Source organism: Portunus trituberculatus, chromosome 48, assembly GCF_017591435.1.
Source record: "Portunus trituberculatus isolate SZX2019 chromosome 48, ASM1759143v1, whole genome shotgun sequence".
Classification (NCBI taxonomy): Eukaryota; Metazoa; Arthropoda; class Malacostraca; order Decapoda; family Portunidae; genus Portunus; species Portunus trituberculatus.
The window spans coordinates 24,124,391-24,149,918 of NC_059302.1; the positions used below are offsets into that span (position 1 = coordinate 24,124,391).

At 36.2% G+C, this 25,528-nt stretch overlaps 3 protein-coding genes across 3 annotated transcripts in view; 2 read left to right on the forward strand and 1 right to left on the reverse strand.

The window, feature by feature from the left end:
* Positions 1 to 137: 137 nt before the first annotated feature.
* LOC123498466 (ER degradation-enhancing alpha-mannosidase-like protein 3) lies at positions 138 to 14,272 on the reverse strand. Its single transcript, XM_045245568.1, has 19 exons — positions 14,008 to 14,272; positions 12,849 to 12,894; positions 11,967 to 12,067; positions 11,593 to 11,788; positions 11,359 to 11,469; positions 10,900 to 11,116; positions 10,596 to 10,711; positions 10,319 to 10,444; positions 10,097 to 10,201; positions 9,249 to 9,436; positions 7,748 to 7,907; positions 7,316 to 7,606; positions 6,780 to 6,977; positions 5,185 to 5,276; positions 4,539 to 4,581; positions 3,932 to 4,154; positions 3,053 to 3,189; positions 1,979 to 2,080; positions 138 to 1,705 (listed from the first exon to the last, which is right to left on the reverse strand). Exons 1-19 carry the CDS (start codon positions 14,118 to 14,120, stop codon positions 1,139 to 1,141), a joined length of 3,132 nt encoding a protein of 1,043 aa, XP_045101503.1. The 5' UTR covers positions 14,121 to 14,272; the 3' UTR covers positions 138 to 1,138.
* Positions 14,273 to 14,686: 414 nt separating this feature from the next.
* LOC123498801 (NADH dehydrogenase [ubiquinone] 1 alpha subcomplex subunit 2-like) lies at positions 14,687 to 21,190 on the forward strand. Its single transcript, XM_045246228.1, has 3 exons — positions 14,687 to 14,845; positions 19,869 to 19,975; positions 21,046 to 21,190. The coding sequence occupies exons 1-3, from the start codon at positions 14,754 to 14,756 to the stop codon at positions 21,126 to 21,128; spliced, it is 282 nt and encodes a 93-aa protein (XP_045102163.1). The 5' UTR covers positions 14,687 to 14,753; the 3' UTR covers positions 21,129 to 21,190.
* A 2,817-nt stretch (positions 21,191 to 24,007) lies between these two features.
* Positions 24,008 to 25,528, forward strand: part of LOC123498795 — a 17,951-nt gene continuing 16,430 nt past the window's right edge. Inside the window, exons 1-2 of the mRNA XM_045246219.1 lie at positions 24,008 to 24,163; positions 25,407 to 25,528. The exon at positions 25,407 to 25,528 is cut by the window's right edge and continues 1,073 nt beyond it. The gene's annotated coding sequence lies outside the window, so the exon portion shown is untranslated. The remainder of the gene's footprint in view (positions 24,164 to 25,406) is intronic.

The following is a 25,528-nucleotide window of genomic DNA, read 5'->3' on the forward strand; positions in this document are numbered from 1 at the left end:
ACTATTAATAAACCAACAGTTATCCATCAATTACTTAGTAACAATAAACTGATTGCCTTTCTCCAAAATGCTATGCAGTTGTGCTAAAAATGTACAACTAGGAGGTTATGAAAATGTTCAGATACAGCAAAGCCTCATTGATTTGCACTTGACTCACTTTATTTCAAGTACATGATGTATGCACTTTAAATAATAGGAAGACTGAATCTATGTAGCAGTGATAACCTCTTGCACTTTGTACTTAATTCATACCATAATGGCACAGAAATGCACTTATGGTTCTGGTTCCACTTAAGTTCATATCATGACTGTGTGTGTGTGTGTGTGTGTGTGTGTGTGTGTGTGTGTGTGTGTGTGTGTGTGTGTGTGTGTGTGTGTGTGTGTGTGTGTGTGTGTGTATGCAATGCTTTGCAAAAATTTTGTCACAGCCACACAATCTTTCAGAACAGATTAATCAACAATGAATTTAGTTTTTAGACATTTGAGTATTTACCAACAATGTTAAGTTATTTTCCCTTTTATAAAGAGATAATATGGCATTATAATAACAATAAATTATTAAGTGTGATCTTACCTTATCAGTATCAAAAAAAAGTTTGTGAGTATTTTGGTTTTGTGGTGCATTTAGAACAATTATAGTGACTGTTTTGATGACAACTGCAAGTTGTCCTAGGAATCAATTGTAAGCCAAGTGGAAGGGTTAGCAAAGATGGGTTAAAACAGTTTTAAGTAAGCTCTATGCTTCTATTGTATGCAGAAAAAGAGTTCAATGAGAATTTTAATTTTGTTAAACTTATTCACAATAAAAGATCATTTACATTATGACTTGATAACCTCGAGTATATAATTAACAAAATAATTAAGTATATAATACAATACCAACAACTGTCTTTTTTACATTCATTTAAATGTTTACTCCTAATTCAAAGTACTACTCATAATCTCATTTGAAAATTAATTCTATCCAAGTGAAAATACCAAAAGTTCACTCAGAACAGCTTAGATTATGGACAATTTAAATAAATATGGAGAAGAGTAGATGTTATATCCCATTCTTTTTATGCACAAAACAATGAGGCTTTTGCTGTATTTATGTATATATTAAGTCATTTAATAGGTCTCTGAAAATATTATTGCTTTATAGTTCATCTTTCCTATCAAGATCTTTGGTTTGTAAGGAGTCTCTGTCTTTGTTAGCACTCACATCGTCACTGTCTGTAGTGTGTTCAAACTGCTTTCTTATTTTTCTAATTTGATGCTGAATTACTTCAGAAAGTTCTTCTTCAAGTTTACTATCTTCATTATGATCCCCTTTTGGTGAGCCTCTCTGATGAGAAAGTTTAGTTTCTGAGGCAGTATTTCTAGGATGATCAAGCACTGATGGTTTAAGAGTAAGAGCAGTTAGTTGGTTCAACAGATGATGCAGAGATGTATCTAAGTCAGAGGTGCTGGGTGATGCTTGCTGTAACACTGCCATTAGCTCCCGTAGATGTACACTTAATAGCGATTTAAGGAGACTAGGATCAGATGATGTTTTCTTGATTAATAGTCCCTGAAGTTCTGTAATGATTGCAGATGATGGTTGTCCAGTCTTTAAAATATTGCCCTCTGCTACCTCCTGCTCTTGTCTGCTGTTGACATAGTGAACTGCCGCAACAAGAATCTCTTCAGCAGAATTTGCATTTTCTAGTTCCATGAGAGCTTTCTGAAATTATATTTCTGTTAGTGTGGCAGCAAATCAATGTCTAATTTATATAGCTATACTTTCTTTCATTCTTAACATTCAAAGTCATCCTCACTTACCAATATGAACAAATACATTACACTGCTTATGAATCTCACTACACTGTATGTGTTAAGCAATAATGAGGATCTAAAACACAACATCCTTAATTATGTTACTATTTACAATTTATGGCTACTTCACATTATATTGTAATGCTAAAAAATGCACTAGTATATGCAAACTCACTCTCACCTGAAACTTGAGGAAATAATCTTTTCTTTCTTGTTCAGTATGTTTTGCCTGCTGTCCCTCCACCACTGTCACTAAATCATCACCACTTATGTCTTCATCCTCCTGTAGATATTAGTTTATTAAAATGTGATAAATATATGATTTCTACATGCATTTATCTAAATGAGCATTGATTGATTTATATTTCACTCACATACAATGCATTTAAAGACCATTAACAAATCAGATCCACAAACATCTCAATTACATTCACTAAAGCCTAGTCATTGTATGCTAATTCTGAAGTGCCAGGCAATAATGGGACATCCTCCTGGAGGAAATGTGACATCAAAGGAAAGCAGACAAATAATTCTATATATACAACATGTCAAAAACTACATAAACTTTTAATTGTATGCAATCACTATTATAGTCCCTCTACTAGACAAAGGCATGATGGGTGGAATCACTGCAGTGAATCCCCTGTCTACAGTACTGTCAGATGTACTAGGTCAATTAAAGGAATAGCCTAAGATTCACGTGTTCCTTTTAGCCCTAATCGAACCATACCACCCAACACAGTGCTTTATTTGGATTTTTTAAAGGCTCTCTGCCTTTTCTTCTAAAAAGTAGTTATAAACTTTGTATATAAATTCTTTCTCTGGGCTGTGAAGCCGTGAAGCACGAGTTGTGAGAGTTCCTTCAATCTTAGCAGCTGGCCGGCCAGGTGAGGAATGAATGACCTCGTCACCTCCGATCTCTGACCTGAGCTGGCAACATCTCATAAAACCATTACAGCAACTCTGCCACATGTCATGTTATTTATGTATGATAATTGCTTTTATTAGAAAGTTCAGTACATTTATAGTACTATAAAATCTTATTTGAATCTAAGAAAGTATTTTATGGTAGATAAAATGCATTATGAATTAGTAAGTAGTTGATGAATGAGACTAAGTAGTTGATGAATGAGACTGAGTGATGTGTGTTGGGGCAGATTTGGCATAGTGGCGGGCAGGAGACGACCCCACAGGGCAGGCCTCCATCCAGTAGAGAGATTATAGTGTGCATCTACATCTGCCAAACAGATCTAACCTTCTGTCTCTTGTTTATGATGGATATCACTTGAGGTAGTTGACCCTCTTCTGATTCAGCCACTTTTGTTTCTTTCCCAGCCTCAGAAGTGGCACTCAACTCAAGTTGTACTTCCTCCACAGAGCCAGTACCACTCTCTGTAATATATGATAAAAAAATAATCAAGAAATAGAAAAAAGAGGAATACACAATTTCATAAGGCACTAAATTCAATAATCAGCAGAACTTAAATTCATTAAACTTTCCTCTCATGAGGCCATAAAAATGTTACAAGAAAATTTAATATTGCCCGTAACAAGTGTTGGAATGTTGTCTAAAATTAAAATGTTTACTGAACCAATGAACAAGAAAATGGTCCTTTCTTCAGTTATTGCACACAACAATGAATACACAACAGCCCCTGCTTAAGTCAGACCAATTGGTGGAAAGCCAATATGAGTTATCCAAAAATTTAAGTTACCCTGAAGGATTTTTTTTCCCCCAAAAAAAATTTTTGCATGCCCATAACCAGAGCACATGAAAGCTGAGGGAGACACTGCCATGTGCTTGATAAGTCAGTTGTGTAAGCATTGATCTTGGTGCTGGACACATGCCTGTTTTGTGTGTCTAATGGCCCAGATATATGACTGTGACAATAGAGGAGGTACCAGTAGTATTTAAGCCTGTATATCAGCCAAGTGGCTTAAAATTACTTAATCAAAGTACAAAAAATATCTACCAGTGTACTTGAAAATAGAATGTACAAGAATATATATAAATTAATCAATTGATTAATCAAATAAAATCTTAAAATATAAATATGAAGAATCCTGAAACCGCCTGACTCCTTACATATCTGGCTTATTCTGGTTTGAATTAACCAGGATTTACTGTATTCACCTTTGTATGGAAAATCTGACAGAGCTGCTTCAAGGTCAGGTTGTTTGTCAAGAGCATTCAACAAAAGTTCAGCATCAGCAGAGAAAAGGAACACTAGTGGGATGCTGACATCATCAGTTCCATCACCAGACATTGCAAACATTGGGGAACTTTTAGCAGAAGTTCCTGGAGTGTTGTCCAGCACAATGCCTCCAACAGCACCAAGAGTTTCCAACCTACGGGCCTGTGGTAAAGAAACTTTGAGTAAAGTCTAGTTTTAAGTACTAAATTACATACATTAATTATAACCATTTCAATTAAAAAGTCTGCAGTTACTCGCCATTCATACAATATAAGTTGTAGTTTACACGTTAAGTGATGCCTGCCAGGTGGAAATTAGTCATATAGCCATCCCAGTACACACCAAAGATGCATATTCATCAGTACAAGCATACAAACTTTTAAGAGAAATTACTGAAGTTCCAACAGCCTGAGATGTGGGTTGTAACTCATGGGTTGTAAAGTATCACAACAGTCTGTCATTTACTCCTTAGTGGAAACAAAGTGACAATTCTCTCAATATTTCATTGTAGAACCATTAAGTAAGACAGAAAACATACTATGTTACCTTCTCAATAAACATACAGTCTCCACGCTCTATGATAACAATCCTTAAGAGGAGGCGACAGCAAAAAAATGTGATTTTTTTACTCAAACCTCAAAATTGAGTTATTAATATTGCTGTTATCCTTGAAATGTCTACAGTTTTCTGTGAAAATGGCAAGTTCCTATCTTAATTCCTTATATGTTTAAATGACCTTTATTTACACACTTTAAAGGTCTCTTTAAATGCCCCGCCACGTGGTAGGCAACATGACTTGTCGTTGCTTATGATTTTGTAGCATTTTTCAGTTTTTTTTTATTTATTATTTTTTTTTTTCTAGTGTATTTATGTTATAGACCTTCATATGGTAACATCAGGACAGAGCGGGAGGGAGGCTATGTGCCTTGTAGTAGGCTGTGAGGTCAGCAGTCACAGGCAGTGTCTTGCTGGACATCTTGGAATGTAGATATGTAGCGCTCTGCAGCTAATCATCTTTTGATTTTCCACACTTTCCCTGCACTTTAGAACATTGAAAGTCATGGGTCGTCAATCAAATATGAAGACCAACCAGAGAGAAAGGATGAAGAAGCTGAATGAGAGGAGAAGGGAGGAGGAGGGCAAAGATCTCAATCGCTCGTTGCAGTAACATCCGCCACCACCCACTCATGACCTGACCCCGGCCACACGTGTCCTCTCCACCACCACCACCTCAGCTTGTTCCCTCAACCTCACAGCTGTCAGCTTCACCATAACAAGCAACAACTGAATCACGAGAAACAACACGGATGGATACATGTTTTCATCTTTTGAAAAGCAAGACTCCTCTTCGTGAAGATGAAAAATTCATTATTTTTCATTGACAGCTTAAGTCTGGTATCAGGAACATGTACCAAGCTAATGGAGGCAACAAATAACAGCTTTGACACCTATATCAATGTCACGTGTTCCACATGCGGTGACAGTGACACGCCAGTAACACCACGTCACTTGGTAGATGATGCTGGGAAGGAAAGAGACCTCACTGAGCTGAACTGCAAGCTTGTATATGAACTACAAGCTTGTATATGAGGTAATAACTGACCTTGGCTGTGCAGGATTGAACAGAATTGCCCAGGGACTAAGCATGTAGCCAACAAACATCATGATGTGCACTGCTCAACAGAAAACGGCTCATATCTCAAAACTAAAGTTATTGATATTTTGAGCACAATATCTCCGTTAATTTTTAAGTAATTTCAGATATAAAGGTATCAATGGAAAGAGGAAACATAGGAAATTTTTTTCATCGTGAGACATTTTGAAAAAACTATATGTATGTCTCTAGAAAAAAAAAATAAAAAAGGAAAAAAAGTAGGTAGTTTTTTGTCATTGATGTTTACATTTTTTTTTCATATATGAATTACGATAACCAGAATGTTTCACCATGGAAAAAAAAGCTACATACATCTATAGCATGTACATGTATTTTCATAGTAGGAGGTTGAAAAACATTCGAGAAATAGCAAAGAATGCCAATGCTATTTTTTACCGTTTTCAGCACGTATTATATTTTTTTCTCTAAAACTTATTATCGTATTTCAATAATACTTGGGATTCTTGTAATTGAGGTACTAATACATAAACACACCAAATTTCATGAGAATCTGACCAAAAAAAAATTACACCTATTAAGTAAAAAGTGTCGCCTCCCTTTATAACACTTTTCTTTTAATTGAACTGTTCCTGAAATTTGTCTCACAATGTATCCTTAAATACTATCCTCCACAAAAATTTTAAAATGTAACACAACATACAAAGAGATCTGGAGAAAAAATCTATCAGTTATTTTACATTTTTTCAAAGCATCATTTCAAATTATGCTGCAGTAATTTATATTCTAAAGACAAGAGGAATTTACGAATGAATTAGAACAAGATAATCCAGAGAGAAAGAGAGAGAGAGAGAGAGAGAGAGAGAGAGAGAGAGAGAGAGAGAGAGAGAGAATGGGAATTATAGGGACAAACAAAGATGGCAACTGCATTGTTGGGCTGAAAATACAAGGTAAAGAAGATTAAATGTAACAGAGGAAGGATGTCTGAGGAGCAGGTGTAGAATACTTATGAATCAAGTCAGAAATTAAAAAGTGCACAAGAGAAGTGGTATTAGAAGAGCATTAATAACAAATTCTGGTATTCTTCTCAAAACTATTTCTTATTAGCAACTCCAATTCAAATATACACCATGATAACCTATAAAGACCAAGCAGTGAAAACAGCAAGAATTTACCTGAACGTCTCCCTTCAGATCTAAACCAAATTGAGCAGGACCGGCTTGAATAGTTGTTACCACTGATTGACCATCAATTTCTTGTTGGAAGGAAACCACACGAGGAGGATTCTCTGGCTGCTCCTGCTGCAATTTGCTCAACTCTATCATTTCCTGCATGAAAAGCAGACCTTCCTCAGCATCATCTGAGGACTTTGCCTGAAAGAGGAACAGATCATAGATTACCATGTCTGATGAATTATGTGGTCTACAGCAAAACAATTTAATCTTTTTCTTATCCTATGGTCACACTTATCATAGTTATCTCTGGTAAGTCTCTGCTATGTAACCAGCATAAGTAGCAGAAAGTGATCTGGGAGCATCCCATCTGTAACTGTTACATTTCCAATTAAAACAACAGGTTGCTGGATAAAAAAATTCATGATCACAGTCAGCTATTTGCATTCTCTTTCTCCCACAACCCTTACCTTCCATGGCAACAAAGTGGCTAGCAGTCTATTAATCAATACTGTACAACAGAAAGGCTTCAGACTCACATTGGAGGAAGTGTGCAGCAGCTGAACACGACCATCTGGAAGAGCCATGATAGTGATGCCCATGTCCCTCAGCAGGCTCATGTGCCGACTGTTGCCTGCTTGAAATTCAGATGCCCTTAGCTTTCTCTGCAGGGTTTTACGTGAGGGACACACATTATTTACAAAGTTTTTAAGAGGACGTCTTATAGTTTCCGCAAATTCATGGCGTCCAGGAAACAGAAAGTGAGCATTTGGGCACGATCTTGCATATTCTACATCACTATCCTGTGCACTCTCCTGAGGATCTGGGCCCTGTTGATAGAAAGTAATAATTAGACAATAGAAATAATCACATGAATGTATCTTGACTCATACAATGGTTAAATTCTAGAACCAAGATAATTACAAATAACTTCAATCTCATACATAATATGAGAGCCATGTAATACTCACAGGTACAACTGTTAGATTAGAAAGTCGAGCTAATGAAAGAGGCAGGAGGTGAGCCTCAGTTGTGAAAATAAAATGATCTACATCAATAATCAGGTCACTTGGTTTTGCAAAGAGTAGATACAGATACTTGAAGGTCTCTGATAACACAAATGAATCCATTCTGAAACAGAATAAAACAAGTACTTTAAAAGCATGTCATATTCACATTCATGCTACCAAATCATAAATAACATTTTTTAGAGAGCTAGCTGAAGTGCGGTTCTAACCAAGAGAAACTCTCACATGAAAAAAAAAAATGAAATGTAAATAAATATAACGATGAACATGAATTAAGTAAGTGCTGAAATATATTGTAATTTGATATTCACATTCATATTAATATTATCTAATATGATTCCATTAAAAATATAGTTATTTTCACTGTAGAGATGGATTTATTATAAAGCTGATACATTATTCATAAAGATGTTTATATGTAGATAGGAAGAAAATATTGATTACAATCTTTAACTGGCATGCCTTGATACCAAAAATGGATGGGAGTTTTTAAAAGATAATACACTCTTGAAAAGAGAGAGAGAGAGAGAGAGAGAGAGAGAGAGAGAGAGAGAGAGAGAGAGAGAGAGAGAGAGAGAGAGAGAGAGAGAGAGAGAGAGAGAGAGAGAGAGAGAATATAGTAAACACTATACTACTACTACGCTATGGAGTCACTTCGGGTGTGGACGCTGCGGTAAATCCCCGGCTTGCCACTATGCCAAATCAGCCCCAACACATATCATTTTGTGTCATTCGTCACCTATTTACTAATTATTCTTATGTTTTATTTCCCATTAAATACTTTTTTAGATTCAATAAGGGCTTGTAGTGTTATGAATGCACTGTAGTATTGTAATACAGATAATAACAATTAGTATATATACATAAATAGCACGACACTTGGCAACGCTATTTTGCGGGGTTGTCAGGTAGGTCTGGGAAGGCAGGCAGGTCAGGGGTCGAGGATTAAGGTGGGTCAGGATCATTCATTCATCACCTGGCCACCCACCCAGCAAGATGGAAGGAAGCATCACGATTAGGCCTACAGGGGAAACCTCTATATAAAAAAAACGCACCTTGACTTATACCTCAGTGGTGGTGTGGAAAATAAGTCGAAAGCAGAATAGGTATGTTATATTATTTAGAAAGTTTTTTGGAGTTTTCTTTACCCTTTTCTACAAAATTATGCAGAGAGAGAGAGAGAGAGAGAGAGAGAGAGAGAGAGAGAGAGAGAGAGAGAGAGAGAGAGAGAGGTGGATGGTGGTGGGGTGGTGTGGGCTTAAAGGGTCAGGCGATCTCTAATCCTTTTTAATTGCCCTAGTACTGGGAGAGATTTGGCAACACTGTAGCCGGGAAGTCCCCTTTTCCGGCCCCACCCAAAGTGACTCCATAGCCTGGTTTGAGTGTAATAAGCTTTGTCAGCAGTGTGGACTTGATAAGTGTATTACAAAACCAAACGATATACCTGTCTTCATGAACACCTGTCCTAACATCCTTGACAGCTGCGTATCCACAGGGTACCCAGGCATGTTTCTGAAGGGAGCGCAGAATGTGTTCTCCAACCCGCAGGTAGTATGGGTCATCAGTGGCAAGGTATAAAAGATATGTAGATTCTAAAAACTCAGGTCGCAGAGGATGTTGCCCCCAGTGAACCTAAGATAGGATATTCATACTAAATCAGTTGGATAAGAACATAAACAATAAGGCATAAAATACATTAACACATCATTATCATATCACTCTCAATTGAGCAATAAATCTCTTTCATTAAAACTGATAAGTCTATTAAGTATTCACTAATTCATTTTTTATAAAGTTGTCTCTTACCATAAATTTCAACCTTGTTCATCTCAGTCCTCTCAATCTTCTACTATTCCTCCTACAATATTTAGCATTCTATTCTCATATTTTACAAAACATATCATTCATATCCACATAAACAGCAAAATTTCTATATACATATAGATCACCTCATAGTTTAACTTCTTGTAAATAAGCTAATCCACAGTTAAATTTTTGTGCAACCATACCCAAACCTCTATGCATGCCTTCCTTAAAGTCACATGTGCACCTTTCTCATGAATTTCCTATGATTACCAATTTGAACTAAGCAAAACTCACAGTAAAAAGCTTTTAAATTTCTCTAAATCTACGGAAACTATCTTTTCTACATGTCAATTAAGTATAATCTGAAACACTTATTCCTACCATAACTAACACTCATATAACTAAATCAAATACTCCATTGCACAACTTATGTTACCAGTTGAACTAGTCATGTATAACAGAAATAACAAAGTGTTCTTCTCAAACCTGGAAGTCAGTAGTGAAGGCTTCTGGCAAAAAGTTATGCCGCTGGATCACTTGGAATAACATTTCATGAGTCTCGATGGCTGGTTTAATATCTCCCTTCAAAACCTGAAATAGATTGTAATATCAATACCTCCATTAATGATTATCCAATATGTAACAACATAGGAAATTCCATTACAGAATTTATAAAGCATGAGCTTCATTACATGATGTGTGGTGTACCTGTAGCCCTGGCCAGAAGGCAAGGAGAGCATCCATAAAGTTACGGGATGTTGTATGAGGACGGTGCATATGGACATCAAGCAACATTGGACCTTGGCTGATATACTTCATCACAGCACTATAATGCTGAAAACACATGAAATACATTAAATCATGACTAACACACCACTCCACTAAGGCAAAGCAAAAATACAATGAATGATTAACAGAAATCTATTTTTCTTAGTATTCCAATTTTAATGATCTTATAACTATGAAACACCTCAGTTCATCACACCTTGTTGAACCTCTCCAAGTAGCTGTCATCTCCGAGCAATACATAGGCTTTCAGAAGATACTCATAATAAGAATCAATGCCAGCTCCCACTCCAGAATCTCTTCTAACCCAGTCACCTGGTTTAAAAAAAGAAAAGAACATTTTAAACAAAATTTCACATTGGACATCAAAGGTAACCAATATTTCCATTATATAATCTCAAATTAGCTGTTAACAGCCAATTTGAGCTGCAATCCCTCTTGACAAAGTGATGCTTTCTCTTCTATCCCATTTAGACTCCTCCCTTTCCATTTCTCTCTCTTACCTGAATGTACATTTAGCACAGTCCCTACAAGGTCACTTCCTCTGTGCCGCTGACTCCACAAGCAGTCTAATGCTTGCCGTGCTTTCTCCTCAAAGATGGAATCACCAGTTAATCTTGATAATGCAGCAAACTCCAAAATAATTGTTCCAGCACATGCTGTACAAGTATCTCTGGAGCTTTGCAGTTTTGGAGACTTCATCCCATACTTTAAGTTTACCTGTGATAAAGACTTTATATAAGTACCACAATAATAGTGTAACACAAGTTTCTGCAGATATTACAAAAGGTGAAAGTACAGGTTTTCTAAAAGGAAAATGTTCTATGCACATATGCAATTTGAGGTAATGTTAGCCAAAGAATGAATTTCAAGTGTATCCAAGCAACAAATACAATGGTAAGTTAGGTAGACTAATTAAGAAATCCCAGTTGTATATCTCTGTTCTTTTGTTAGAAACTAACCTTAGCATGGGGAATTCCTGTAGTGGTGTTAAAGGCTGGTAGGAGTCGTGTGGCCAAATCACGTGCCATTGTGAGCAACTCTCCTCGATACCAACCCAAGGCACCATACAACTGAAAGAAATATGATGTCATTATGATTTATTGTTTTTAAGAAACTGTAAATTGCCATGGAAGAAAAAATTGATACTAAAAGTGTTTCATATGATAAATGTCTAGAAAATAATCAAGCTTTACCTGATTAAGGTGTTCTGCCAGTACATGCCCCGACAGCAGTCCACCAACCATGCGAATATTAGTCTCAAAAACAGAGACAACTACGTCATTATCAAAGGACACATCTCTCACTACTAGTCGAAGAGCACGGTCAAACTCTTCTATATCTCCCATCACAACCAGTGTGTCCAGAGAGTCCACCAATGTTAGTGAAAAACTGAAAATGGTAAGCTTATTAAAACCAGATTCACAGAAAAGTATATTTTGTAAAATTATTTTTTCAATAGATTCATGTAAAATTTTCAGGGTTCATAACCTCATGGTGGTATGATGTACAGTTGAGATATGCTTAAAGAAAGTCAAAGGAACACTACATATGTACTAATGGAACATACTTTCCCAAGGTGTCGTCTATATCCCCCCTGGATTGGTCAACTCCCCTCCATCTTGGCATACAGCTGAGGGGCATTAACTCATCTGCTGGGTAGGCATTGTCCTGAAAAAAAAAAAAAAAAAAAAAAAATATATCAATTTCAATACATACAAGTTTGACAAAGTAAATAATAAACAAATAAGAAGCAAACAAATATGTATGTCAGTTCATTAATAATAATATTCATTTACAGTGGTAGCTATCTAATCAAAGCTTAATCAACATATTTCAATTTTGCACCATCAAAATTTCATCATCCATAACAAAGAATAAAACTATTATTATTATTCCCAATTATGCTATCAGAAGAGTTACATAAAACAAAGGTGATATATATATATATATATATATATATATATATATATATATATATATATATATATATATATATATATATATATATACTCAACAAAGGTTGATAGCAGAAATTGTAGATACTAAAAATGCAGGGAAATCACATGGAAATCTTCATATCTCCTGCTTTATTTTCCATTTTCCAACGTTTCACCTCACAGACAGAAGGCACTAACTATTTTAGGCCCTGAAGATGCTTTCTGTCTGTGAGGCGAAATGTTGAAAATGGAAAATAAAGCAGGAGATATGAAGACTTCCAGGTGATTTCCCTGTATTTTTAGTATCTATCTATCTATCTTTATATATATATATATATATATATATATATATATATATATATATATATATATATATATATATATATATATATACATTAACAACTAAATTAAATACTCTATTGAACATATATCTATTATCAGTTAATGGTAGTTTTCATTAACTAAAACAATGATATAAAAAACGAAAAGCATCTACATTGCAAATAACTTACCATATATGACGTGTATGCATGATAGAACATCTCCTTGGCTTCCTCTCTGTAAAAAAGAAAATCACAAATAAATCAATAATATTTTGCAGATGGTAACTCAACTTGAAGGCTACATAACTTAACTGATAAAACTTTAAGAGGCCTTCCATTGTAACATGGCCAAAAAACAAAGCAAAGGAGTTAGTTTGACTTGCACTGGTGATTACAAGAATCCTCAAGAGAGGCTGCCAAGACTATAGATATGCTAACATTACAAAAAGATATTACTTGTCTCAGCAACAAAATACTGAAAACCAGGACTGCATTCTGAGGACTGCACCACTGAGCTACTCTGCCACAGGTTCACCAAGAGACTGATGTTGGCCAGTTGTGGGGACAAATTGATGCAAGGCCATCTAATTAGGAGGATACACTTTGAAGCAGATTTAGTTACCTGATACCTGGCCAAGAGACATGCACAGCCATTAGTATGATATGAGAGTCCAGTGGGACAATGTAAAGGTATCCATTTGGTGAGCTTTAAATATTTGCTTCCCCATGCTAAAATTAAACTTTTTTCTTATCACCAACAGATCCCTGAATTTACTGAATATACTATGCAATCAAATAGAGAGAAAAAATTTTTTTAACTCAGTTTTCTTGATTAATCTGATGTGACAACAGGTTTGAGAGCATCTATTCTGCTCATTTATACCATTGCTAAAACAAATCTTTCCATGGACCTGGAGTGTGTTGCTGGTGTTGCACATGATCCAGAGAGACAGTGTGGTGCCCCTCGGTATTGCTGGTGTTGCACATGACCCAGAGAGACTGTATGGTGCCCCTCGGTATTGCTGGTGTTGCACAGGACCCAGAGAGGCAGTGTGGTGCCCCTCGGTAGTGCCCACTCCCCTCAACACATCACCTCCCTGGGCATGACTGACAGCAGTGAGTGGTGGTGACGTGCCACTAACTCTAACTTTTACTGCCCATGATCTAAGCTACGTGGTGTCTCGCTAGATTGGAATAATGGTGAAATAAACATGGGAGAATGAAAGGAAATTGTCAGGAGGAAGAAGTGTCCATGGGGGATTGGGGCATGGAAGTAGATTTCCAAACAGGGATTAGGTTTCCAAAAGGAAAACACTGTGCAAGGAGGACACATAGGGGGTGATCTTACTTGAGCCTGAGCCTCTCCTCCTCGGACATGGAATTGCCGCTCACTGATGTATTTACTACAAGCCATGATGCTCCCACGGTGAACCAAAAGCATATGTAAGACACAGAACACATATCTAGGATCCAAATTATGTCCTTATCATTATTATTAGCATTGTTACAGTGACGTAGCGCTGGACTTTATGGGCATAGTCACACAAGAATGTCACAAACTAGCAGCAGCCATATTTGTGTCATCAGCTGTTCCAAGATGGCTCTCCGCTAGTCGCTGCTCTTCCGTTCTGTTCCTCATTATTAATATCCTTCGATTTCTGCATTATTCCTTGCAAAATTATCCTTCTAAATTTCCTTGCATGTTATATTCGAGTAACTGGTGTGTTTCTTTTCACATTGCATTTTGAAAGCAGTGTTTACTGTTAAGAAACCCAATGTTTCTTTTACAGCTTTTGCCATTTATGTACATGAAACTCCTTGTTAATATAAGTTGAGCATATCAAATTTATTGAGTACGCTGTTTTCATTACTATCTGTGAAATAAATTTTCGATAATGCCTATATAAGTAGATATCAATTCTGAATGTGGGTGCATGCCAATTAAGTTTGATTTTACTTCATTGAGCGTTTTTATGTTTATTCGCATATTTGTAGTAAGAGTTTTCTTTTTGATAAGTGAAAGACACGTATGACGGTATCATTAGGATAGCTGCAGCAGCAGCAGCAGCAAAGGACGGCTCAGCTGGCGGGACCATGGCGGCCAGAGCAGCAATTAAATTTGGACCTCAGCTTCGTGAACTGAGGATTCATTTGTGCCAGCGTTCTAGTGCGAGCCAGGGAGTGAGGTATAGTTTGACATATTCCAGTGTGCCTGAGTTTAATGCTTATATTCCACAGTTCTGGCAGTGTGTGGTCTGTGGCAAGTCTTCGGCCAGTCTGCTGTAATCTTTACTGATGGGTTGAAAGGGTTGAGTCAAAGTGGTGATGTTCCTTAGCACATTATAAACTTGCCCGTTATCATTAGTTTTACAATTGTATAGACGAAAAAAAGTATGGTATAAGTAAAAAAAAGTATATATTAAGAATCCACTTCCACTGCCTACTCATAACATAACATAACATAAATAATAGGATAACAAAGGGCCACCAGGGCCCATCTAGGTTATCCTGTATCTGTCGCACAGCGACCTCGTCATCAGTACTTAAAGATACACTTACAAGTACACAATACATTATATACTAATTCTAAATATTTGGCCCATTAACAGGGGTAAGTCCTGCAGCGAAATCCTCTACAATTTGTGGTCCCCATACATGGGGATCATGTCTTATTTAACTATAGTAAATTTCTTATAAAAACTATCATGCAGTGCTATACATAATTATAAATCTAATAAATTTAAGTGCTTATCTAATCTGTTTTTAAACATTGTCAAACTAGTGCTATTTACAACCGTCTCTGGCAATGCATTCCAGAAGTCTACCACTCTATGACTAAAGAAATATTTTCTTATATCTAACCTGCAGCCTTGCTTTCTAATCTTCCTGCCATGATTTCTAGTCCTATTTCCCTCCTCTAAGGTAAAGAAAGATCTCACATCTATGTAGTTTGTATCTGAGAACATTTTAAATAACTCTATCATATCCCTCTTATACATCTCCTCTCAAATGAAAACATGTTTAATTCCTTTAATCTATCTCTATACTCCAGGCGCTTTAATGCTGGTATCATCCTAGTTGCTCTTCTCTGAACTGCTTCTAACATGTTGATATCCTGCCTATAGTGGGGTGACCAGGCCTGTATGCAATACTCTAAATGGGGCCTAACATAGGAATTATATAAGCTACGCACCACTTCCTTACTTTTATAACTAACATTTCTATTTATAAAACCCAGGATCCTATTTGCCCTATTTCTTGCTTCTAAACATTGCTTTGAAAATTTCATAGTCCTGTCTATCACTACTCCTAAATCCTTTCTTCCTCTACTGCCTCTAGCCAACATCCCTCCATCTCATAGTTAAAGTTTGTGTTGTCTTTACCTAAATGCATAACCTGACACTTTTAGAATTAAACTCCATCTGCCACCTGTCTGCCCATGCTATCAGCCTGTCCAGGTCTCGTTGTATTCTGTAATTGTCCTTTTCACCCTGTACTGCACATGCTATCTTAGTATCATCTGCAAACTTTGATACTTTGCTACTAATTCCTATATCTAAATCGTTAATGTACACCAAGAAAAGAAGAGGTCCTAGCACTGATCCTTGGGGTACCCACTAACCACTTCCTTCCACTCAGACATTGCCCCATTTAATACTACTCTCTGTTTCCTATCAGAAAGCCATTCACTAATCCAATCAACTAACCTACCCCCTATCCCATGTAGTCTCAATTTGTACACTAGCCTCCTATGCGGTACCTTATCAAATGCCTTGCTAAAATCTAGATATATAACATCTATGCTATTTCCATCATCTAACTCCTTGGTAATATATTCTAAGATATCGAGCAAATTTGTAAGACAGGACCTCCCTGATCTAAAGCCATGTTGGGTATCTCTAATTAATCTATTCTCATTTAAATGCTCCCAAATACTACCCTTAATGATTTTCTCTAGTATCTTACATACTATACTAGTTAAACTGATCGGTCTATAATTATTCGCATCATCCTTCCTACCTTTTTTAAATATTGGAGTAACATTAGCTAACTTCCAGTCCTGAGGTATCTCAGCAAACCTAAGTGATCTTTCAAAGATTAACTTAAGTGCTTCAGAAATACTGTCTACACCCTCCCTAAGTACTCTGGCATGTAGCTCATCAGGACCACTAGCTTTCCTATCGTCTAGTTCAAGAATAAATTTCCTAATAATTCCCGGTTTTATATCAATATTTTCTAAAGCTCTTAAACTACTCGTCGCACTGTTTGTAACAGGATTTCCTATTCTTTCCTAGTAAATACTGAAGAAAATTGTTCATTCAATAATTCTACTATGTCTTCATTTTGATCCACTACTACACCATCTTTTCTGAGTGGTCCAATCCTATCCTTATTTCTTTTATCACTGACCTTGTAATAACTATATAATTTTTGGGATCTTTACTCCCAGCTCTAGCTAGTTTTATCTCTGCCTGCCTTTTACTTTTTTATAACCTTACTCAAATCATCCCTGACCTGTCTGTACCTAATCAAATCTACATCTTCCCACTTTTCTGCAACTCTCTGTATGCCCTCTTCTTCTCTCTGATCTGGCTACCTATCTCATGAGTCCACCATAATGGCTTCCTGTTTCTCTGCCTTATATCTTTGTAAGGGATACACTGCATCACTATACCCTTTACTACAACCTTAAAATATCCCACATCTCCTGTGCAGTTTTATTTCCAAAACTATCTTCCCAGTTTACCTCTCCTAATAACTGACGTAACCTACCATAATTGCCTTTCTGATAGTTTGGGACTCTAGTCTTATTCACTATATTATCCCTACTGGAATTAATGATAAATCTAATTATATGATGGTCACTGTTTGCTAAAGTCTCTCCTACCTCAACTTCCTTTAAACAATGCTCAATATTTGTTAGTACTATGTCTAAAACCTTCCTCCCCCTAGTAGGTTTATCTACCATCTGCACTAAATAGTTATCCTGAAAACTTTCCATAAACTTATTTTCACTAGCATCTCCTACCATCCTCTCCCAGTTTACTGACTTAAGATTAAAATCCCTAAGATAATTGTCTGACTAGTACACCCCTATTTATCTCATCTACCATAAGGTTGTCTACATCTGCTGACTGGTTAGGTGGCCTATAAAAGCTCCTACTCTAATAACCTTACTTTTGTTTACTCTAACATCCAGCCATAAGGACTCTACTCTGTTATCTACCTTAATACCATTAACCTGACTGGAAATGAAGGATTTTTACATAAATAACTACTCCTCCGCCTATCCTACCAATTCTCTGGTGTAAATACATAATGTATCCATCTACTTCATATTCTTTCCTATTTTCCTAAACTTTTCCTCATTTACCCATGCCTCTGTGACACATACAACATCTAAGTCCTCCTCAACTATATAACTAGATAACTCGTCCTTCTTGTTCCTAAGACTCCTGGCATTTACATAAAAACATTTAAGTCCTGCTACCTTCCTAGATGCTGTCTCCTTATTTGGAATCCTAATCTTATTCTCTCCTATTTGCACCTGGAAATCTTTCCTAATCTTTTCACTATCTCTGTTTATCCTATCTAATTTATGTCTAGCATCTTTCTTCTGGAATGCATTTGCTACCTCACCCCCTACACTCCATCCCAACTCCCCTCCAGACATCCACTCAGCACATCCACACCCTTCCTACTCAGATGCACACCATCCCTAGCATACAAATCCCTTCACCCATAGAACCTATCCCATACATCCACAAAGCTGACACCCACATCCTTACACATCCCTTTTACCCGATCATTCACACCAATGGCTCTAGACAACCATTCCCTGCTAACATACACACGAGGCAAGATTCCTGACACTACACACCTCCTACCACTCTCCCTTATCTTGCCTAACATTTCCCGAAATCTTGCCACTAACTCCTCCGACCCACCTGCTCTGACATCGTTCCCACCTACGTGCAAAACTACTACACCCTCCCTCTCCATCCCCCCAACCCTCTTCTGCACCTCCTCACTCACTGCCTTCACACCTGCACCAGGCATACACACGTTCGTCCTCCTATCCCTGTCTTTCCCATAGAAAGTGCTATCTAAATACCTAACCTGAGAGTCACCCACCACACACACCTGAGGTGTGCTAGGCACAACCATCCTCCTCCTCTCCTCTACCCCCTTCTTTCTCCTTTCACTCACCACAACCACTTCATTCACTCCACTCTCACTCTCCCCCTCCCCCTCCAACAAACCATCTTCATAGCTTTATTATTTTAGGTAAATATGTACAAAAGTTCCAAACTACATTAAGAGTACAGTGTTATGATGTTCGTTACCTTATTGTTATTATTATTATTATGTTATGGACGACTTTGAGCGTGAAACATGTCACAAGTACATAATGCTCCTTCTAGCATACTTGAATAGATCATAGCAATCTTAACCTAATCTAACCTAACCTACATGCATCTCCTATCTACATATCATGGAAACTATTAATTTGCAATGAAAACACGAGTACAGTAAGTTCCTTAAGGGGGTATCACACTAGCCTATGATACTCGGAACACAGACCATGGTTCTTGGTGGGAAACCAGGAACATTATCACACACAAGCTGCCCACATTCATGCTATGCTAGGCAAATGGCCCACCAACCAAGACCAAGCCTAATCAAAACAAACCAGAACAAAACCATGCCATTTATATCTCAACCTGTGCTTCTGGAATTGCACTTGCACTTCCAGTTATTGAAGAAAAGGAAACTAGGGAAGAATCAAGAGGTACGCAACAGCAACTTTTGGAGTCAGGGATGGTTGCCATGAGCCCAAACTATCAACATGATATACTTATGTTTCATCTTTCTAGAATGATGAAATGTCATTTAATATTCCAATATGAAAAATTTAGGCACATTCTTTTTTGTTTGATTGATAGGGTTTTATTACATATCATATGTTTCTTTTTTCATTGGGATAGCATATGGAGAACTGGAATGGATATGATTGCTCCACTAATCTCGAAAAAGTTCCAGCTAACTGGAGTGGATTTTCCTCCTTCCATGTATCATAGGCCACTGTAATACCCCCTTCAGAGGAGAACTGGCCAAGAGGAACAAAAACAATTAGACAAAAAGGCTTACTTTATTTAGGTGATTTTGTGGCTTAGATAATTTTACATGATTTATTCTTCTTTTCAGGGACTTTATTGAGAAGAATTATGTTGAACTGAAGAAAGCAAACCCCAAGCACCCAATCCTTATCCGAGAGTGTTCTGGCGTCCTCCCCAAGGCCTGGGCTAGATATGGTATGTCTCATGAGTCACCTTTCATAAAGCTTAGACTAAAAAAAGCTCCCTCAGTTTAATTAGGAGAATTTAGATGCAAATAAAGTGCTACAGAGAACTTATTGGCATTACAGAATGACAGTCCAGCACTTTCTTAAGGATAAACAGTTTAAACAAATATCACTGCTGCCAAAATATTTCTCTAGGTGACCATGGCTAGTGTTTCCCTTGTTAGCAGTTAAAAAAAAAGTAACATTATAATGAGTTTACATTAACTTTTCATAATTAGTATCCTCCAAGAAAATACAAATTTATAATATCAAATGAATATTTTTGATATGTCTTTTTTTATTACATGCTGTGCTGACAAGTTTTCCAGTCCTATATATTCTTGGAGAATATCTTACTGTTTTGCATTTTTATGTACTTACCAATTGATAGCAGCAATATCAAAGGGAAAATGTTACAAAAAAAGTAAATAGATAAAGAATAGTGACTCAGATTTGTGCAAAAAATATTGGGAGTGTTTTTTTGTAAAATTAAAATTGAACTAAAACAACAGCACCTTAAAGACCCAAACATACAACTTTTTTTTTTCCCCATTGATTATGTTTGCAACAAAATATTGCAACACAGATATAGCAAAATGCATATTATACATTATAGAAAATAAGTGAAACAGAACTTTTTGATACAAAAAAAAACTAAAGAAAATGCATCTACATGATGGAAAAGTGAATGAAAGTAGTGAAAGCCAGTACAATCCACTCTGCATCTCTTACAAAACTGCTTCTTAATAGTACAATACTACATATTGCTGCTAGTTGGGCATCATTGTCCTTCCAGCATTTGAGGAATTTGTCATCTCTACTGCAGTGGTTGATAATGTTAGTAAGCCAGTGATGTACTACTCAAATTATGATTTATGGTTTTATTTATTGTGTTTGTTTTTAATATTATTTACTTCTGCATGGTAACTTGTTTTCAGGGATATAGTTCTGTGCACTTGTTTGTTAATATGTGTGTTATCTATCTTGGATCACCTTGCATTGTTAAGTTATTAAGTTTGATTATATACATATGCTTTTCAGACATGGGCAAAGAATCAAGTGCATCCCTGGAAGGCTTGACATCTGAACAAGTTGGAGAAGCTATTTCAAAGTTGAATGCCTGATAGATTAATTATTTATTCATGTACATAAAAATGTTTTCCTTGTGTAATAAAACATAAGCTGCTATAATCTTTCATTTTGTACAGATAGAATTCTTCATTATGTAATAAAAAGACAAATTGGCATAATCTTTCATTTCTCAAATAGTTAAACAAAGAAAACAGTAATTGACAACTTGAGACACATCTATGCATTGCTGAAAGATATGTGCACTGAATATGGATACAAACAAAATCTCGCTTATGTATTAGCTTTTATCACTTATGCTGTACTTTTTTTTTTTTTATTGTGTGTGTGTAAAATAATCATAGGAAATATGAAGCTACACTGACTAACATCATTCAAAATTATGTGATGTGAGAGATCTTGGCGTGGAACAGTGAGATGCAAAACAGTTTTTTTTTTTATAAGAGGCAAAAGCTGGCCAAGGGCAACATATTTAATGAAAAAAGGCCCACGTAGTTGCTGGCCCCTTTACAGGTCCAAGAGAGTTAGCGTTAACCAAAAGAAAGTCATAGGAAGTTGGAGATACAGAAGCACAAGTGATGTGTAATGGAAATGGGAGTCCTAAATTAATCATACATTGCTGAACAGAAATTGGAGTTGGATTTAATTACATGGATGAAATTGGGAATAAGGACTTTAATGAAAAAAGAAAAAAAAATGGGGGATCTGTTACAACTGCAGTGTTCCCATACAGCGAAAATTGTAAATGGTGTACTAGACTCCTAGAGTACGGTAGTCAAGATGCTGCTATAGCGCGGAGAATTAACCTGGCTAAGGGCAATAATCTGCTTTTCTGATAAAGTTCAATGAGCAATGTGTTGGACGAAAACGTGTTCTTATGCACCATCTTATAACTATTCAGTATCTGCTGAATGACACTAGGTAAAGACATTTTCTATTTTATATCAATGAAAATTACTATTAATGGATAACCAACTTATTATTGTTTATGTTCAAAATACTGTAATAAGATAATGTGGGTATAGTTTGATATAATATAATTGTAATATGAAATAAAATAAATATGGAAATATGGGAAATGTAAATATTTTCGATAATGATTTTTTTTTTTTCTCTCTCTCTAAAAGTGTAGAGATGGTGCATGCCCTGTAGTACCTGTACCTATAGTGTAAGCGAGGGTAGAGAGAAGACGCGCTGTGAAATATTGTAGGTCTACCTATTTGTATGCATTTTACGAATGAAGGTAAACGTTCACAAAAGTCACAACTGGTTCGGAGGCAAATTCATTGCACCTGCGTACACTATGGACAAGAAACCTCGAGAAGTACAACCTTCTTATAATAGATCAGGTTCTTTCCGGCACTACCCGCGTTGATTGTTAGATGCAGATGTAGAGAATAAACAAATATATTAAATAGGAAACAATACAAGAACGAAAAGAATACAGTTTATAATAGCTGAATGATTACCACTTTATTAAGAATTTTCACATGACTTTTTAATATATGCAGAATTTCAAAGCAAGTCTACAATAAGCTGAATTCATGCAATTTGGCTCAGTGATAGCAGATAGCGCCCACTGAATATGATAGGATCGTAAAACTGACATTATAATGGCATCTGATGGAGACCACTAATCAAATGAAAAATCAAAGGTAGCAGAGGAATATGTTTAGGCTACTCATCTCCACATTTGGCAAGGTAGAGATGGCGTGTTGATAATGAGAGATAATGTTTGTCTTCGGTCAAGGGAAAAAAAATCTTTTTGATATGTGACAAGAGTATTTGAGATATTCATGTGTGACAGCTGACCTCTCGGTAACGTGAATTGATTCACTGAATATTTCGTTCGATCAGCTATAGCTACTAGCTAGTCCTATGCGATTTTACTGAGGAAAAATATAACTAAATAAATGAATAGATAAACAAGTAGATAAATAGATGAATGAATATTTTTTTCCGATTATATACTGTACTTCAACATAATTATTTTTTTTTCGCAAGATTGATTTAGACGAGGAGGAAATATCTTTCTCACCAATTTCAGCTTCATGTTGGTTATCCGTCGCTTTCTGAACAATTGAATACCATTAGGATTAAGGTAACTTATTTCTATACAGAGCTCACATGAAACGAGGTGAAAGAAAAAAAAAATAAAATGGAGTTAAAATTTCTTGTGTTGAGTAACAATGTAATATTATCTCCTCACAGCTTGTGAAGTGTAATAATCATATAGTTATCCTTCCCGGCGGCAATGCACCTGTGCTCTGTAGTCACCATTGCACATGCAATTACAAATCTAACAATTTCGATAAAGCATTATAGACTCTATAAATGATAAACTACCTCGATCGTTAAGGATGCATGTGGATGACGATCTAGAGGCAAAAAAACAATTAGATTCCCAAGAATAAATGCTGAACATCATTACATTAATCATAGTTACAATAAGTAACGAAATGGGAGATTCCAAGACATTTATACTATTCTTTTGGCTAACTCTTTTGACCCTGTTCGGAGCCTGGCACCTCAGTGGGCTATCTTTTTTACTTACATTTTTGTTGTTGTTGCCCTTGGCCGGTTTTCCCCCCTTACATGAAAATGTACAGTGATATATGACTTTATATTCGAATATAGATGATATTTTGATAGTACTTTGTAATCACTCGCTATAACTATTGTTTACTTGCTGCATCGCTTTCATAAAACATTCTACAGACAATGAAACATGAGTAATTTTCCAATAGAACTCCACAGAAACAATAAAATATCGCACAGTAATTGATTTCTGTCCGAATTGCTCCCAGGGCGCTAGAAGGGATGTGGCACGACACCGCCCAGAAACCGCTCCTCTCCGCCCCTCCCCAATCCCCAATCCCCATTCACAGCGGCCGCTGGCTCACTGCGCCACGCTGCTCAATGCTCATTCAGTCCTGTTCTACTCTTAGAAGCGGGTGGTTCATGTGTGTACAACGCTCTGACTATCGTACCATTTTCCTTCGGTTTAAGAAAAATACAACTCACTAGTGACAAAATTCGACAATACACTCATTTCGCGTCCACTAGATCGGTGAGTAGACGATAAAAGGAGAGTTACATACTGAGTGAATTGGTAATGAACTCAGTACCCTCGCATCCCTGAATGTTGCCTGTGGCCCATTCATGATCTCATATCCTCGGCATAATTTGCAAAAAGCTGACAATTGCATAATAATTTGAGTTTTATAAATTCCTTCCTCTAAAATTGTATACATCGGCAATTTCACACATTCAAATATGCATGAATTGTTTACATACATCAACAGAATTGCAAGTGTCGTCATAGTATTATGGTATCTATACATTTATTTTCTGATGTATTTGGCTATTTAGAGACAATTTCTTTGACAACTGCATACTTATGATCTTGACATTTTAGCTTCAGGTATGGGCATCTTATCAATCAACTCCAAACATGCGTATATGTGCACGTAAATCTCGTGTGTGTGTGTGTGTGTGTGTGTGTGTGTGTGTGTGTTTCCGTAGCTGGTTTTATGTTTACTATTATCTCCTGAACCTCTTGACTTGAACACTATGATAATTCTTTCTCTCTCTCTCTCTCTCTCTCTCTCTCTCTCTCTCTCTCTCTCTCTCTCTCTCTCTCTCTCTCTCTCTCTCTCTGTGTGTGTGTGTGTGTGTGTGTGTGTGTGTGTGTGTGTGTGTGTGTGTGTGTGTGTGTGTGTTGCATGATAAGATTATGCGCAATTTTCATTAAAAAAAATCATTATACACTATAACCAAAACTTAAGAAAAAATGTTATTACAAAAGAATTGCATTAAATCATTAATAGAAACATAGTACAATGAAACATTCAAAGCACATTGCATTTTTTCCTATTACTATTATTATTGTTATTGGAGGAGGTGAAGAGAAACACAGGTGAAGGGAGGTGAGTTTATTTCCGACTAGTTTCGCTGATTTTCTTCTCCTCCTCCAACTTGTCTGAACGTCTGGACATTATTGTTTTTATTATTATTATTATTGTTATTATTATTATTATTATTATTATTATTATTATTATTATTATTATTATTATTATCATTATTATTATTTATTATTATTATCATTATTATTATTATTATTATTATTATTATTATTATTATTATTATGATTATTATTACTTATTGTTATTATTATTATTATTATTATTATTATTATTATTATTATTATTATTATTATTATTATTATTATTATTATTATTATTACAATATTTTTTTTTGCTATACTATGATTGCCATTATTTTTATCCTTTTATTCATTAATTTATTTTCAGGAAGGCGAGGGATAAGTGGCCTTCAGAACGCTGCCGTCCTGTCCAAGCTACTCATGAAGATAAAAGACTAACATGAGAGGTGAGCCGCGCATCGGGCCACCTGAGACTAGCTACTCATCTTT

Bases quoted from the DNA above. Each gene is read 5' to 3' on its own strand.
- LOC123498801 (XM_045246228.1), top strand. From the start codon at position 14,754: ATGGCGGCCAGAGCAGCAATTAAATTTGGACCTCAGCTTCGTGAACTG. The intron at 14,846-19,868 runs GTATAGTTTGAC...TCTTCTTTTCAG, and splicing joins AGTGCGAGCCAGGGAGTGAG to GGACTTTATTGAGAAGAATT. The intron at 19,976-21,045 runs GTATGTCTCATG...TATGCTTTTCAG, and splicing joins CAAGGCCTGGGCTAGATATG to ACATGGGCAAAGAATCAAGT.
- LOC123498466 (XM_045245568.1), bottom strand. From the start codon at position 14,120: ATGTGTTCTGTGTCTTACATATGCTTTTGGTTCACCGTGGGAGCATCA. The intron at 10,445-10,595 runs GTGTGATGAACT...ATGTGTTTTCAG, and splicing joins ACTTGGAGAGGTTCAACAAG to CATTATAGTGCTGTGATGAA. The intron at 1,706-1,978 runs GTGAGAGTGAGT...ATATAATTTCAG, and splicing joins ATTATTTCCTCAAGTTTCAG to AAAGCTCTCATGGAACTAGA.